This window comes from Myotis daubentonii, chromosome 2, assembly GCF_963259705.1.
Source record: "Myotis daubentonii chromosome 2, mMyoDau2.1, whole genome shotgun sequence".
Lineage (NCBI taxonomy): Eukaryota > Metazoa > Chordata > Mammalia > Chiroptera > Vespertilionidae > Myotis > Myotis daubentonii.
In genome coordinates, this window is record NC_081841.1 from 124,657,123 (window position 1) to 124,675,835 (window position 18,713).

The 18,713-nt window shown below is 38.6% G+C and overlaps 1 protein-coding gene across 5 annotated transcripts in view; it reads right to left on the reverse strand.

The window, feature by feature from the left end:
* Positions 1-18,713, reverse strand: part of MIPEP (mitochondrial intermediate peptidase) — a 231,029-nt gene that overhangs the window by 191,504 nt on the left and 20,812 nt on the right. For all 5 annotated transcript variants that reach the window (XM_059684463.1, XM_059684460.1, XM_059684459.1 and 2 more), the window contains exons 5-7: positions 14,154-14,217; positions 7,592-7,774; positions 6,601-6,757 (exon numbers count right to left, since the gene is read on the reverse strand). In XM_059684463.1, coding sequence (XP_059540446.1) covers positions 6,601-6,757; positions 7,592-7,774; positions 14,154-14,217 — 404 coding nt within the window. The remainder of the gene's footprint in view (positions 1-6,600; positions 6,758-7,591; positions 7,775-14,153; positions 14,218-18,713) is intronic.

The following is an 18,713-nucleotide window of genomic DNA, read 5'->3' on the forward strand; positions in this document are numbered from 1 at the left end:
GCATATATGGCATATGTTTGCTCCCCCTCTTAGTGCTATGTGTTTTAAACAGGACCACCACCCCGCGAAAGGTTGTTTCCCCAGGTTAGGGATTAACAGGACTAAGGAAGAGAATAAATCAGTGAAACCCCCTAGTGTTACAGAAATACCATGTACTACTTATGAAGAACTTGGACTAAGACTATTGGCAATAAATTTAGGACTTGTTGGGCCCACATCCCCAGGGGTCTGCACACCAGGGAAAGCACCAAAGCCTATACCCCTGGAGATCCACTGACACAGGGCAGTCCCAGGGAAGGCAAGCAGCAAGGCTGGGAGGACAGAACCTTTACTGGGTAGGAGAATCTTCTTCAGTCACTTCCTTGTAGCTTATCAGTAGAGCAGTGACCTTGGAATAACCCTTATAATGGAACACAGAGATTAACCTAGACAAGATTAAAATCAACAGAACTAAATAGAGACAGGATTTCTGGTAAAGGTCAGATAAGAAACTATGAAACAAGGAACTGTAGAAGGTTACCCAAAACATACCATGATGTGATTATAGAGGCATGTTTATAGGATCAAATAGTATAAATATAAATATAAATATAACAGGACAAAAACAAAACAAAAAAAAGAACCTTGCTATGTTGACCAACTGAAAAAAAAAAAAAAAGAGGAGCCCACTGTATGGGGGAACATATTTGGCAATGATGCATCTGATAAAGGATTCATGTCTAAAATATATAAGGAATTCATACAACTTAACAAAAGGAAGACAAACAATCCAATTAAAAAGTGGGCAAAGGACATAAACAGACACTTCTCCAAATTGGACATACAGAAGGCCAAGAGACATATAAAAAATTCTCAAAGTCACCGATCATCAGAGAGATGCAAATTAAAACAACAATGAGGAATCACCTCACACCAGTTAGAATGGCTGCCATTAACAATTTAACAAATGACAAGTGCTGGCTGGCAAGGATGTGGAGAAAAGGGAACCCTAGTACATTGCTGGTGAGAATGCAGACTGGTGCAGTCATTATGGAAAACAGTATGGAGTTCCCTCAAAAAATTAAATATGGATCTGCCATTTGACCCAGTGATCCCACTTCTAGGAATATATCCTATGAAGCCTGAAACACCAATCAGAAATAATGTATGCACCCCTATGTTCATGGCAGCACAATTTACAATAGCTAAGATCTGGAACAGCCCAAGTGCCCATCAGTAGACGAGTGGATAAAAAAGCTGTGGTACATTGATACCATAGAATACTATGCAGTAGTAAAAAAAGAACAATCTCTTTCACTTTGAGACAGCAAGGAGGGACTTAGAGAGTATTATACAAAGTGAAATAAACCAGTAGAGAAAGGCAAGTATCACATGATCTCACTCATATGTGGCATGTAATGAACAAAATAAACTGATGAACGGAGTGGATCCAGAGAAATGGAAGCATGGAACAGAATGCAGCATCTTGGAAGGAATGCATGGGAGGGTGAGTGAGGGGGAGGGGATCAACCAAAGAACTTGTGTATACATATGCATAGCCCATGAATACAGATAATAGGGAGGTGAAAGCCTGGGGTAGGCTGATGGGGGTCAATGGGAGAAAAAAGGGGACATATGTAATACTTTCAACAATAAAATTTTTAAAAAAGATTTTAAAAATTACAGACTAATATCACCAATGAACATAGATGCAAAAATTATTAACAAAACATTAGGAAACTGATTTTCAACAATACATTAAAAAGATTATACACCACGATCAAGTGGGATTTGTTCCAGAATTCAAGGATGATTCAGTACCTGAATATCAATGTGATACACCACATAAATTTAAGAATAAAAATTATAGATCATCTCAAGAGACGCAGAAAAAGTATTCAACAAAATTTAACATCCATTTATGATAAAAACTCTCAAGAAAGTTAGTATAGAAAAAAACATACCTCAACATAATAACAGCCATATTCACAGACAAATTCACAGCTAATACATTACTCAATGGTAAAAAGCTGAAAGCTTTTTCTCTAGGACCAGGAACAAGACAGGGATTCCCACTCTCACCACTCTTATTCAACATACTATTGGAAGTCCTAGACACAGCAATCAGAGAAGAAAAAGAAATAAAAGACATCCAAATTGAAAAGAAAAAAGTAAAATTGTCACTATTTGCAAAGGATATTATACTATACATAGAAAACTCTAAAGTTTACCTCCAAAAAAAAATTAGAACTAGTGAATAAATTCAGTGAAGTTGCAGAATAGAAAATGAGTTTTTTAAAGACAAATAATAAACTACACAAAAAAATATTTTAAAATCCAATTTACAATTGCAAAAATACCTAGGAATAAATTTATCCAAAAAAATTAAAGACCCCTCCTCTAAAAACTAAGAGACATTGATGAAAGAAATTGAAGCATAAACCATACTCATGCATTAGAGATATTAATATTGTCAAAATGTCTATACTACCCAAAGCAATCTACAGATTCAGTGCAATCCCTATCAGAATACCTATTGCACTTTTCACAGAACTAAAACAAATAATCCTAAAATGTATATGGAACCACAAAAGACCTTGAGTAGCCAAAGAAATCTTGAGAAAGAACGTTAGAGATATTACACTCCCTGATTTCAAACTAAACCACAAAGCTACAGTAATAGAAACAGTATGGCACTGGCACAAAAACAGACATGTAGATCAATGGAACAGAACAGAGCCCAAAAGTAAAAACACACTTGTATATGGTCAGTTAATCAACAACAAAAGAGGTAAAGATATATAATAGGGTAAGACAGTCTCTTTAGTAAGTGTGTTGGGAAAACTGGACAAATACATGTAAAAAAAAACAAAACCCAAAAGTAGACCATTTTCTTATACCATATACAAATATAAACTGAAAATGGATTAAAGAATTACAAGCCAGTCTTGAGAAAAACCAAGATGGCGGCATAGGTTAACGCTGGAGATTGCTGCCTGGAACAACCACTTCAAAAAACAACTAAAGACGGAACGGACATCATCCAGAACCACAGGAAGGCTGGCTGAGTGGAAATTCTACAACTAGGAGGAAAGAGAATATCATACCCAGACTCAGAGGAGGCGCAGTGCTGAAGTGAAATACTAAGGTGCGGAGTGCACGCGGAGCGGGCTGGAGGCGGAGGGCGCGGTTGTTGTTTTCAATCGGGAGGGAGTTTCAGACTCTGAGCTCCAGATCTGGGCGAGTCTCTAGGGACCAAGACTCAAATGGGAGAAGCGGGACTGTCTAGCTTTGGTCGGAAATCGAAGGCAGCTTTCTCTCCGAGGTTTGCAGCTGTTGCTGGGACTCTGTGAGGCAGAGCCCCTAGGGACGGAACTGAGAGCAGCCATAACTGCTTGCTCTGCCCGCCCTGTAGATCCCCAGGGACCCGCCCCGCCCAAGCCCTGCGCAGAGCCATTTGCTGAATAGCCTCAAGCAAATGCTAGATTAGCACCGCCCTAGAGATCCAGCACAGAAGCTCTCCCATTGCAGACACAGCGGACTCTCATAGCCAGTTAGCCTGGAAAAAGGTAAAGATACAAATTATGAACAACAAATATGCATCTTTCAACAAGTGAATCTAAGAATCAAGTGAATAAATAATCTGGTGATCATAATAGAATCAGGGACATAGAAAGGGAATGGACTGACTATTCTTGGGGGGGAAAGGGGTGTGGGAGATGCGGGAAGAGACTGGACAAAAATCGTGCACCTATGGATGAGGACAGTGGGTGGGGAGTGAGGGCGGATGGTGGGGCGGGAACTGGGAGGAGGGGAGTTACGGGGGGGAAAAGAGGAACAAATGTAATAATCTGAACAATAAAGATTTAATTTTAAAAAAAAAAGAATTAAATGTAAGACCAAAACCGTAAACGTACTAGAAGAAAAGATAGGCAGAAAACTCTTTGACATTGGCCTTAGCCATAACTTATTGGATATATCTACTCAGGCAAAGGCAACAAAAGCAAAAATAAACAAATGGGACTATATCAAACTAAAAAGGTTTTGTAAAGTGAAGGAAATCATTAACAAGATGAAAAAGCAACTTACTGAATGAGATAAGGTATTTGGAAACAATATATCCAATAAGGGATTGATCCTATCTAATAAAAGAGTAATATGTAAATTAACCATCACTCTATGACAAAGATGGTGGAGCCCATAGTGGCCAGGGTGGGACGCAGGCAGCATCACCCCAGGAACGCGAGCCCAGCATCCGCACCCTGGCTGTGCGGAGAGAGGGGAGTGGAGGCCACACCGGCTGCGTGGAGGGAGTAGTAATCATTAGGGAGGGACACCAGCCACACAGAGGGATGGGAGGAGCCTCAGGTTGGGGGCTGGGGCAAGGGACTCTGGCGTCGTTGCAGGCTGGCTGAGGGACCACCCACCCATCCCCACCATGCACGAATTTTGTGCACCGGGCCTCTGGTATCTGAAATATATAAAGAACTCATAAGCCTCAACATCACAAAAACAAAAAATCCAATAAAAAAAAATGGGCTGAAGACCTATAGATAACAAACAGATAAATGAAAAGATGCTCAACATTAGTAATCATTAGGGAAATTAAAGTTAAAACCACAATGAGATATCACCTCACACTAGTCAGAATGGTTATTATAAAAAAGACAACCAATAACAAGTGTTGTTGAGGATGTGAAGAAAAGGGAACCCTCATTCACCGTGGTGGGAATGTAAACTGGTGCAACCACTATAGAAAATAGTATGGGTATTCCTCAAAAAACTAAAAATATAACTACCATATGACCCAGCAATTCCGCTTCTGAGCATACATCTGAAAAAAAAAAAAAGCCATAACTCAAGATATATGCACCCCTATGTTCACACCAGCATCTAATCTAATAAAAGAGAAACATGCAAACTAACCACACCTCTGCCATGCCCCAAGACACGCCCACCAGCCAATCAGAGCGACTATATGCAAAATAACCCAACAAAGATGGCGGCTGGCAGCCATGGAGCTGGAGCAAGCAGGAGGCTTGGTTGACCCGGCGATGGAGGAAGCCAAGCTTCCCACCTGCCCTGGCCCACTGTGGCCTCTGCTCAAGGCAACAAAGTTTCAATTATAGAAGATAAATAAACCCCAGATACCTGCTTCCAGACAGCCTCCACTGGGAGCTTGGGTGGCTGGGGGCTGTGACCAGCCTGCAAACAGCATCAGCCCCTCACCCAGGCTGGCCAGGCACCCCAGTGGGGACCCCCACCTTGAAGGGGCTGTGGCGAGCCTGCAAACAGCCATCAGCCCCTCACCCAGGCTGGCTGGGCACCCCCGTGGGAACCCCAACCCTGAAGGAGCTGTGGCCAACCTGCAAACAGCCATCAGCCCCTCACCCAGGCTGACCAGGCACCCCAGCAGGACCCCCCTCCCTGAAGAGGGTGTGGCCAGTCTGAAAACGGCGCTCAGCCCCTCACCCAGGCTGGCCAGGCACCCTAGCGGGACCACCACCCTGATCCGGGACATCCTTCAGGGCAAACCAGCCAGCCCCCACCCATGCACCAGGCCTCTATCCTATATAATAAAAGAGTAATATGCAAATTGGCCCTAACAGCAGAATGACTGGGAATGACTGGTCACTATGACACACACTGACCACCAGGGGGCAGACGCTCAATGCAGGAGCTGCCCCCTGGTGTTCAGTGCACTCCCACAGAGAGAGCTCTGCTCAGCCACAAGCCAGGCTGACGGCTGCCAGTACAGCAGTGGTGGTGGGAGCCTCTCCCACCTCCTCAGCAGCGCCAAGGATGTCCGACTGCAGCTTAGGCCTGCTCCCCGCTGGCAAGTGGACATCCCCCAAGGGCTCCCGGGCTGCCAGAGGGATGTCTGACTGCCAGCTTAGGGCCAATCCCACAAGGAGCGGGCCTAAGCCAGCAGGTGGACATCCCCCGAGGGTTCCCAGACTGTGAGAGGGCACAGGCCAGGCTGAGTGACCCCCCGAGTGCACAAATTTTTGTGCACCAGGCCTCTAGTTGTTTATAATAGGCAAGACATGGAAGCAACCTAGATATCCATCGATAGATGAATGGACAGAAAAAAGTTGTGGTACATATAATGGAATTAACTAAGCTATAAAAATAAGAATAAAATCTTGCCATTTTAGACAACATGGATGAACCTAGAGATTATTATAATAACTGACATAAGTCAGACAGAGAAAGACAAATACTGTGTAATTTCACTTATATGTGGAATCTAAAAAAAAAGAACAACAAAACAAAACAGAAATACACTCATAGATACAGAGAACTGATAGCTGCCAGAGGAAGGTGGGCGGGAAAGGGAAAGAAAATTAAGAAACACAAACTTCCAGTTGTAAAATAAGTCATGGGGACATAATATACAGCATAAGGAATGGAGTACACAATATCATAACTATGAATGGTGACAGATGGTTACTAGACTTATTATGGTGGTCACTGAACCACTATGTTATACACCTGAAACTAATATAATATGGTATGTCAACTATATTTCAAAATAATTCAAAGAAAAACCTTTAAGGTCAGAAGTTTAATTCCATAAAAATTCTATTTTGTCCTTAAAAGTTGGATAAACAGGCTTACCTGGATTTTTAGCTATTGTTCCTTGGAGAGCTCTGTGTGAATACGTAGAATACCCTACTAACTTTGCCAGAAGATCTCTGTTCCTGAGCAATTCTTCTAAACATCTCAATTGACCAGCATTGGGATAAAGGAAAATTTTATAAGCAGCTTCTCGCACCTATATTTAAACAGCAAATGATAAAAAATATAAATACCATGATACAAATATATAGCCTATGCAGTAATAATATAGGCTAACTCTCACTTTATTCTTCAAGTGATCCTAGCTATAAAAATAAAATAATGGTTTGCACAAGGTAAATAAAGCTTTTAGACTCATAAACTAGTATGAGATACAACATATTTGACTACAGTTCTCTGTTGGGGTATGGTCAGACAAAATTGTATGTAACCCATGTGCCATAAAGCACCTTTAACCAGGTGAAGTGATGACTAATAGGCATTAAAAATCTGTAGTTCAGCCCTAGCTAGGTGGCCAGTCAGTTGGAACATTGTCCTGTATACCAAAATGTGGGTTCGACTCCTGGTCAGGGCACATATCTAGGTTGTGGGTTTGATCCCTTATCAGAGCATGTATGGGAGGCAACCGATTGACGTTTCTCTATCACATGGATGTTCTCTCTCTCTCTCTCTCTCTCTCTCTCTCTCTCTCTCTCTTTCTCTCTCCCTCCCTCCCTCTTTTCCTTCCCTCCTTCCCTTCCTCTCTCTCTAATATCAGTAAAAACATGTCCTTGGGTGAGGATTAAAAAAAGAAAAGAAAATCATTATTATTTATCATACTTTAAAATTGAGTTCTTCATAAGACATGAATAATTAAACCATTTTCATCATTCAAACCATTTATGGAATTAATAATCCCAAAGTTAAAAATTTTAACAACACTGAAGTATTTGTAATGGTAGTATTATATTATCACTGAACCTGGGCTTGGTTTAAGACAGTAGCAGCACACAAATGGGATCTGAACTATAAGAAAATGGAATACACATACCAAGTCATCTGGTGATTCTGCATGTAGACCATCAACAATTACATGATCTCCAGCAAGTACAAAGTTCTGGCGAATGTGTTCTGGTAAGAGATGCTTCTCAATCTTGTTGGGAAAGTTGGCTCCCATAAGAAATGTACTACTCAAATCCAAGATTTTAACATTCAGGTCCACTGCTCTTTTACGCTATAAGGGGGGGAGAGGGGAAGTAAAAGTTATTTAATGGCATTTAAACAATATTGTACAACTAATTTAATAACCATATACCAGGTATACCAGTAAATAATGCAGATTTTGTAATCAAAGAAAACCCATAATTTCAAGAGAATCATCAAAAGTGCTTAATTCAAAGTAAAGTCCATCACTAGCTACACATCCCCCACATCTTTCAGGTAATTTGTGGATACCATCCCTATAGAACTTTTCTTGTTTTGAGGGAAACCATTCAGAGACCCAATTTTCCACTTCTTCATACATTTTGAAGTGCTGCTCAAAAAGTGCGTGTGCCATCGATCGGAACAAGTGGTAATCTGAAAAGAAGGAGCAAGGTCTGGTGAATACAGTGGGTGGGTTAATACTTCCCAGGCAAGATCTTTTAACGTGTCTTTAACTGGTTTTGAAGTGTGTGATGGTGTGTTATCATGAAGCAAATTTACTTTGCCGTGTCTTCTGGCCCATTCTGGTCGTTTCACGATCAGAACGTGGTTCAAATTGATTATTTGTTGTCAGCAGTGATCAGTATTAACGGTTTCACCTGGTTTTAGAAGCCTACAATACACCACACCTTCCTGATCCCACCAAATGCAGAGCATTGTCTTCTTTCCAAAGCGATTTGGCCTTGCAGTTGATGTTGATGGTTGACCTGGATCAACCCATGATTTTGTGCACTTGGGATTCTCAAAATAAATCCACTTTTCATCACCAGTCACAATTCGATACAAAAAAGACTTTCTTTCTTGCCATTGAAGCAACATTTTACTGATGACTTTTCGGTTTTCCATTTGCCTTTTGTTCAGTTGATGTGGCACCCATTTTGCTTCCTTTAAAATCTTTCCCATTGCTTGTAAACCATCAGAAATTGTTTGATGAGCAACGTTTAATCTTTCTGCAAGTTGTTTTTGAGTTTGACACACATCTTCATCCAATAATGCTTGTAATTGTTGGTCTTCAAACTTTTTCAGTTGACCTGGACGTTCTTTGTCTTTCACAGAGAAATCATCACTTTAAAGCATTTAAAACAGAGTTCACAAGTACCTTGAGATGGAACATGTTCACCATAAACTTCTCGTAAGCTTCAGCAGCACTTCTCTTCAAAATAAAGTAATAAATTAAAACTTCCTGCAAATGCTCTTTTTTTGGCATGAAAAAAAGAATAAAAATATCTATGATGTTAACACCTTCAGAAAATTTGACATAGGAAGTTTAGAAGCTTGTTGTCAATACAACAAAATAGCATACATGTCAAATCGCATATATATCCACATATGTGTAACTCCATCTATTGAAAAAAATACACATTATTAACCAGTACACCTGGTAGATGTCTATTAAATAGACATATAGATGTCTATAAAGATAGTAAATCAACATTAATATCTGATTTATAGTTTCATAAGATCTATACTAATAAAAGGATAATATGCTAATTAGGCCGGGTTGACTGGACATCTTCCGGACATCCGACTTCCTTCCGGACAGTCAGGGGGTGACCAGGCCAGCAGGGGGGCAGTTAGGGGATGATCAGAATGGCAGGGGGGCAGTTAGGTGGCGACCAGGCTGGCAGGGGGGCAGTTAGGGGGCGATCAGGATGGCAGGGGGGCAGTTAGGTGGCGACCAGGCTGGCAGGGGGGCAGTTAGGGGGCGACCAGGCTGACAGCAGACCAGTTAGGGGGTGATCAGGCCAGCAAGCAGAGGCAGTTAGGGGCAATTAGGCAGGCAGGCAAGTGGTTAGGGACGATCAGGCAGGCAGGCGAGTGTTAGGGACGATCAGGCAGGCAGGCGAGCGGTTAGGAGCCAGCGGTCCCGGATTGCGAGTGGGATGTTCGACTGCCGGTGTAGGCCCCATCTCTGCAGGGCCGTCAGTCAGACATCCACTGAGGGGTCCTAAATTGGAGAGGGTACAGGCCGGGCTGAGGGACTGCCACCCACCCCCGCCCCACCCCCCTCCTGTGCATGAATTTCGTGCACCAGGCCTCTAGTATTAAATAATAAAATGAATATTGAATATATTATTTATGTACTAAATGTATAACATACTTGCAATATGTTAATTCTATTTTTGATAGACATTTAATATCTAGACAAAAAGATTATCCTATGTTGTACAGTGTTTCCATGCTTTAAGACTTAGATAATTTCTAGAGTTCTATTTTGTGTCTAGGTTATATAACTAATCTTTGAGATGAATAATATTAGGAAGTACAGAATCTTTCCCTAGCCCCCAAAAGACCTCTTAGTCAAGAGGCTGTAGTTGAATCTAGTCAATACAATGTTTAAAAGTATTTTTAGATTAAAAATTAAGTATTTGAAATGTAGGTGAGAAAATATACTATCTTAGAAGATTATACTAAAAATGTGAGGAGAAAGGAATTATTAAAATTCTTCACAAAGTGTAGATAACTTCCAGAAGGGGGAACACTTTAAGAGTTCTGAATTTTGCAAATACTTTGGTATCTAGAGAACGACAGCAGTGGAGTGGTGAGAACTAGACTGGAGCCCATAAGGCCAGGAACACATATTCTCTCTTTTGTGCCAGGCCCTCACTGTCAGACTCTCACTGTCTGGTCCTCAGATAACCATAGGTGATGTTGGAGAGGGTGCTGGCATATCTATGAGAATTTTATTTGGCAGTAACACTTTTAGGACACACAATCTATGGAAAAAATGTGTATCAAAGGGGTGACACAAATATTTCGAATGAAATATTAACTATAGTTCAGGTCTACCGGAGGACAAGAGATAAATTTTCAGTTTTTACTAGAAAACTAAACAGGCACCTGGACCTGGGCTCATGATGGGCATCATGTGAAAACAAATGGAAGTCTTTCTGGAAAAGGAGTCAATAGCTATTAACAGATTCTAAACTATACTAAAACCCTAAAAAATGATTAAGCAGCACTAACATATTTTTAAAATAAATATATAAGATGCAGGTGTACATTTGATAAGATGCTAAAAACTAAGTATATATTAATAACCAAACATTTTCAATATAGAAAATTCAAACTTTATGTGAAAAATAATTTTTCAGATATCCCAACATCTTTATAGTCCAGATTTCTCTACGCCTACTTTGTTTCTGATATGGCCAATTAGCACCACCTAATGGTAATAAATGGAATAACAGAAAAGATGAAAAATTCCAGGATCCAAAAATTTTCCCCAAAGCCTTTACTATGAAAAAATAAATAAATAAAAAATAACTCTTTATCTGGAAAAATAAAAAGTGGGTTTACTTCCCGACTTCACCAACAATCTGCTAGGCATTTCATCATCTTGAGATAACTAAATGAGCAGTACTCTAAACTCTAAAAAGTCTATGAAATTGTTATTTATTACATAATCACTAAAAACATATACTTCCTTTAATTTCAAACTTGTAAATTATATTCAGTGAGACCTTCCAAATTAAATAAGAAAAAAACTACGATTTGTAGATTATGTTCTTGGGTTTATTTCAAGATCTTTCTTTTAAAAAGTGTAACATTTTTCTTTTATCCCATCCTTGCAGAGCACCTTAGAGAACAGACATAGAAGTTACAAGAGAGAGACTGAATGTCCATGGGTCCCAGGGAGTTACTTTCTAGGAAGGGCAGCTATTCTTATAAAAACATAAGATAGCTCTGGCCAGTTTGGCTGGGTGGTTGGAGCGTCGGCCCATGGACTGAAAGGTCCAGGTTTGATTCCTGGTCAAGGACTGTCCCTGGTCAGGGCATGTGCAGGAAGGAGGCAACCAACCTGTGTCTCTTTCACATTTATGTTTCTCTGTCTCTGTCTGTGTCTACCCCTCCCTTTCACTCTCTCTAAAAAAATCAATGGGGTAAAAAATATCCACGGGTGAGGATTAAAAAAAAAAAAAGTAAGAGAACAAGTTTAATACTGGTGAAACTGACCTTGACTTGACACATAATACTTTTTAGTAAAGTTTCAAAAACATCTTTCATGAGGATTAAATAAAATGATTAAATCATTCAGCAACAGCCTTCCTCCTGAAGACATCAAACTTGATTAATGTTAGCAGGCATTATTATGATTCATTATACATTCATTCAATATTTTATTAAGTCCAAAACTGGTATACATTAAAAATATGATCCACATACTCTATCCTTTAGAAGCATATAATTTAGATGCAATAATAATAACAACAACTTCAATAAAAAGAAGTTAAAGATAAATGTCAGGTGCATGAAATAAGTAAAATATGAGTTCATATGAATACAGAATTCCACCTCGGAGATTGATGAAGCTTTGCAGACACCATCGGCTGAAGATGAATCTTAACAGGGATTTTAGGGGGACAAACCTGGTGAGCAGGCAGACGAGGATGACACAGAACCACAAATGGAAGGACAGAGTATCATGAATTCACTGAGGCACATGGAGAGCTTATTATACTTTTCCAATAGACAATGGGAAGTCACTGAAAGGTTCTGGACAGGAGAGTAACAATCAAGTCAATGCTTGAAGGAAATGATTCCAATGTTCAGACAGGTAGACTGACCACTGTCAGTTAGAACTGTAGGAAGGGCTAGCTGAATAGGCTCTAGAGTGTTTGACATACAGGTGGGGCAAAAGTAGATATACAGTTGTGAGTACATGAAACACAGAGTTTATTCTTGTATTATTATTATTAATTTTTGCATTATTTTCCATAATATAAAAGTAAAACTATTTTTGCCCCATCTGTGCGTAATATGCAACCTACTAGCTCTGTAACTTTGTATAAATCACATATCCTCTAGATGTCTGTTTCTTCATCTATAAGACAGGAATAATAGTAGCACCAGCCTCAAATTTGTTATAAAGACCTGATGAGCCCTAACTGGTTTGGCTCAGTGGATAGAGCATCAGCCTGCAGACTGAAGGGTCCCAGGTTCAATTCCGGTCAAGGGCGTGTACCTTGGTTGCAGGCACATCCCCAGTGAGGGGTGTGCAGGAGGCAGCTGATCAGTGTTTCTCTCTCATCGATATTTCTAGCTCTCTATCCCTCTCCCTTCCTCTCTGTAAAAAATCAATAAAATATATATTAAAAAAAAAGATCTGATGAGCGATATATGCTTTAAATAGCAAATGCTTAACTGCTGTTAATTATAATGAGTGTCAGGAAGACAATGGACTGTAGGACAGCCCAGGGATTTGGTGATAAGGATCAAGATGAGTTTTTGGGGGGATGCAGACAGATGCAGGAGAAGCTCTAAAGGAATAATCCAGGGACTTGGTCACTGATTAAGATATGAGAATATTGGGAGTGGAAAAAATGCAAACTGACTCTAAAATTTTATTTGACTGACTCTGAGAATGGTGGTATCACTGTACAGAGAAGTAAACAATTGACTTGGAGAAGGGAAAATGTGTCCATTCTAGGCAATGTGAATTTACAGTATAGCCTATTAGCCTTGTGGATGTTGGGCTTAGGGTTAGGCCAGGAGTCATGTATGAGAAGCCTCTGCATTGCTCAAACCCTGCACCAATTAAAATGACATAATCTATTCTATATGTTATATGTCCCAAAACCTGGCCCTCTATTTTTTAAGATACTCTAATAAACTAATCTCTATTAATCGGTTAAGTGGCTTTATACTATACTTATTAGGAAAAACTTTTTTAAAATAAAGCATAACTATAGTAGTCTAGACTGCAGGCATGTAGGGGAGATACTGTGGAGCAAGCAAGTCTTTCAGTGGTGGTCAAGTCATCCCCATTCTTCCAACCTGGAGCTTGATATTAAAATGAGGCACTCAGTTTCTTAAGATGTCATGTCTGGAAGGAGCAGTGGCCAGGGTTAGGAGTCCTGGAAACTAAGAATGGGAACTTGAATAAAACACTGTATTGTTTCCACACCTGTAAAATGAGGAGTCTTGACAATATAGAAGGCCTCTCTAGTATCAGCTTAAACATTGCACAACCCATACATACTGACTGCTTCAGGAACAAAACTGTGTAAATCTGTCAAAGACATCTATAATATGAATAAATATACCTATGTAAAGGTCTTAATGATATCCCTGTACTTCTACCTCCAGATCTTAATCCTCAATGGTGTCAGTTTCCTCACTCATTTGCCTTGTCTTTCTTGATACTGCCCATCTCATCCTAATTCCAAGACATCTAAATCATCCCTACTGTCTAAAGTCATTTTTAATTCTGAATTACCATGGTGACAGGCCAACTTCTGGAGAGCACTACATTCAAATACAACCTTTAGGAGAATTTCATAATATAAATGATCTAAGCAGTTTTACAGTATGCAAATTCAAGCTGTACATGAGGACTGTAGCAACAACGATACTAATTAAATATTAGTAAAACAAGAGAACCCAAAAAACAGAAAGGAAAGTTTTACCTTTTCTTTGTCTAGATGGATTCCACTGATTTCAAAATCAAACATAAAAAGTTCGGCCACTCGCCTATAAAAAAAAAAAATGAGTCCCAAGTTATAACAGGTAATAATAATTACAAATAAAAATCAATTATTTGCTAAATAAATCAGTCTTCTTCAATATTACTGACAAAAAGACAGATGTTTATACACGCACACACGACTTTCTTTGAAATGAGATTTAACACCTTAAAAAGGTGAGGCAAAACATCTAGCTGATTGAGTGAATTTTAAACTGTCCTATGGGTGACCTAGCATCATCTATATTATGCTAACTTAAGAACAATAAGCCTTAAGCTGAACCAAAGGAATGATGCTGACTCCAATGAGGAGTCAACAAATTTATCTGCTGCTTTTTCCTAGTGGAGGTGGAAATCTTTTCAACTATACAGCTTTCCTTCCTACAAAAATATTTACTGCATACTGAATGCAATGCAACAAATTAGTAGTTGTAAGACACACACATCTGCAACTAGGTAGGCCTATATCTGCAACTAGGTAGGCCTATACATGTCTAACTATAATACATGTTATATTTAGCATGTGTGTTGAACAGAACTATACTCTAACCTGCCTGTGGGTAAATACTTATGCATGTTACATATGGCATGTCTCATAAGGAGATAAATACTTTTTAAATGAATTAATAAATACAAGGAAAAAGAAATAATAAATTTATTAACAGGGATACAAATAAAAGTGGTGAGTTCAAAAAGAGACCATTAATAATACCCTTTAATGTGTCAGCTGTATTTAAAGCATCACCTTTCATTCATTCTTCAGTATTGAAAAGCAGGCTCTTCATCAGCATCAACCCACCATCATCGTTACCTTGTGCTAAATTTGCTTAAGACTTGGGAGGGAAGATTCCTCACTATTTCAAGAATTAATACTAGTATGTTTTATAGAGATCAACATTCTTTAATGACCATAAAATGCAGCTGCAAACTTAACAGGCCCTAATTTCCTTACCATTCCATAATGTAACAATGTCACCAGAGTGTCAAGTACTAGCAACAACAACCAAACAGTGGAAGAGAAAGTATCCTGGATAACATATCTAAAGTAAGGGGTGAACTTTTCATGGTACAAGCTAATTAATATAATTTACTTTCCCATTAGGTTACCAGGGAAATAAAAATATTGAATTCATAAGATACAGTAAGTGAAAGAAAATATGTATACACTGGAAATAAGACATCATCATGCTGTGTCACAAAAGCATGGGCTGGGACACACAGTTCTTCAGATATTTTAGAGTAAAAATATGATTCCTGACCTCCAGAAGATATTAGACCAGTGGTTCTCAACCTTCCTAATGCCACGACCCTTTAATACAGTTCCTCATGTTATTGTGATCCCCAATTTCATTGTTACAAATTGAACATAATTAAAGCACAGTGACTAATCACAAAAACAATATGTAATTATATGTGTTTTCCGATGGTCTTAGGCGACCCCTGTGAAAGGGTCGTTCGACCCCCAAAGGGGTCGCGACCCACAGGTTGAGAACAGCTGTATTAGACTAATATCACTCTTAAACATGACTGACAAATATTACAGAATCAGGAAACAAGAGTATATCTCACAAGCTGCTATCACCCTTGTCCTTACTGAACTGCAACCATCCCTACCGGGCCACCTTCCCTCCAGTCTTGCACTCATGGCAAGACTATCTGTCTCAAGGTCAGAAGTCCTTAGCATGATTAACCTGACACCTCACAAAATGTCCTATCCTCCCTGGTGAGATTTCTGAACACTGTCCTCTACCACCAACCAAATCTAGGGCCTCTACTATGGACTCCAATAGAATTTGTGATTTTTGTTTAAAAAAAAAAAAATGTTGGGTCAACATACAGTTTTTTAAAAGGTTGTGTTGAGGTCACATGATAGAAAATCATGTGGTGAGAGGCCTTCATTGTATAGAGCTATAAATGCTTTACATGGAAATTTATAGTAAACAAGAAACAAAAAAGTTTCAACCAGTGTTTAAATGTCAATATATGTATTGGAAAACATGAAAAACAATTATAATTTGCCTTTTATGTATGAGCTTATTCCTTTATTTGCAGACCACTAACCTGTGAAAGCCACCATGATAATTACTTATTTTAACTCCATCCAAATCCCAATAATTAAACACATAAAAGAGTTTATACTTGGACAAGTTTTCAAAGACCTTCTCCATGAAATTTTCCGTTTTCTTCTAACTATGAACAGCTACTTAGAATATTAAACTCTTTGATGCTGTGCTGGAAGTTGAGTTTCTTGGCTCATGAGAATTGTTTTCTTTCTTTTTAATCCTACAGCAAGCTTGAAACCAATTTCAAGTGTAACACCTCTTTCTGTTAATACCTTTTTTCTGGAATTATGTTATCCAGGTATTTGATCTAATCTTCTGGCTCTCCTTGACTTTTCATAATAGACATATTTATCTTCCTGATTATTGTGCTACTATACTTCGAATGATCAGATTAAAGTTAGACTTCTAAAATTCTGAAAACTCAAGAGAACACATTGTAATTTATTAATTTACCTTCTTTCTTAAATAATGTAAAGTGCTTCACTCAAGCCCCTAAACTATCCCCATTTTCTCTATCTCATATTGATCTCCTTTCCTAAAGAGTAAACCTAAAAAACATACCACTCTCTTTTTTAGCGGATTTGCTGTTTTTTTTAATAAGAGAAAAGAAAGAGCAGAAGTTAATAAATTAGCAATGGAAATTTATTCTATAAGTTTACTGTATTACATAAGTTTATTGTATAACAGCTTTACTGTAGAAATGTATGAAAAAATTAAAATCACTAATCCCACCAAAGATAATTGCTATTAAAATTATTGTAGTATTTCCTTCCAGTCTACTTCTTTTTCTTTTTTTAAGGCTATGAAGAATATGTTAATTAAATAAGATAAGGTTAGAGATATTAGCACAGTGCCCAGCATATAGCAGGTACTTGAAAAATGTTTGCTGAATTTCTGAATGGACGTAGGGGCACTACATGTATTCTCTCACTTAAAAGAGCCATTGTCCCCGTGCCACACCAGGTAGGCTGGGAGGAAGGGGTTGGGGAAACCCAATGGGACTTCAGCACAGGCTGAGGCAGCATCTTTGTTTTATGAAGATACCAACTGGTGACAATTAACTTGTGACTCACACCAACAATGAAGACCTTCCCTGGTCTTCTATCCAATCTACTTTTGCTATGTTATACCACTTATTTAGAAAAATTAAGATCCAACTATATAGACTTCTGTATCTTGCTTTTTCTTGAAAAATTGTATCACAAACATTGAATATTTCTCTACATCTTTAAATATTCTTCATAAATATGGCTTTCAATGTCTATATTGTGTTTTGTCAAATGGACTAAAAAATGTATTCAAAATTCCTTATTCCTGTAAATCATGTTGATAAAATCCTTGTTCCATACATACCTTTATCCTTGTTTGTTTCCTTAGGATAAACTCCAAGAAATTAAAATGATCAAAAAGTATGAACATTGACATTATTATTAAATTGCCCTCCATAAAGATTTATCAGTTTAGACTTTAAACTAAAGAGGATTCATTATCCCAAACCATTAAAACATGATTCTTATTCTGTTTCAACATTGTTAACTGATGAGCTCTTAACTTTATTCTACCTTTCTGTAACAGTGATAGGGCTCAATTATTGAATGACTACTGTGTGCCAGATAACTGACAAAGCATTTTACATTAATTATTGCGTTTAAGCCTCAGAATAATCCCATGAAGTACTTTTTAAATTCCTCTTGGAGAAGCTATGAACCATCCAATGGAGACAGTCTAATATGGAGGCCAAAATTCCTGTGAAATGAGTTTCACAAAAAAGAATCCTTTACCCTTTTTCCACCCTCTATAAAGGGGTTCATTATTCCTCTTTTCCTTTTTTTTTTTTTTTCTAATATAGGAGCTATGGGAAAGGGGAAAAAAATTTTAAATATGTTTTAATTCATTTCATAGAGGAAGGGAGAGAGAGAGAGAGAGAGAAACATCAATGAGAGAGAATCATTGATCGGCTGCCTCCTGCACACCCATACTGGGGATCGAGTCCATAACCCGGGCATGTGCCCTGACTGAAATCGAACTGTGACCTCCTGGTTCACAGTTAGATGCCCAACCACTGAGCCACACCGGCCAGGCTCTCTTTTTCTTTTTTTAAAAATAATTTGCAAGGCCTTTTAACAGAGGAAGTACATTAACCCTTTATTATGTAACATTTGTCCCAGTTTTTTTTTTTATTTTTAAGATTTTTTTTATTTACTTTTAAGGAGAGAGGAAGGGAGAGGAAGAGAAACATCTATGTGCAAGCATAGACATCGAATGACTGCCTCCTGCACACCCCCTTTTGCAAGCATATCAAACTCAAAGGCTAACACGGGCCAAATAAAAAGGTTTAAGTTTATGTGGGCCACAAAAAAACAAAGCTTCAATTTTCATAGAAATGTAGGTTTATTTCAATAGAGAGATGGTGAATACAAAGGGCTGAAACAAATGAGTAA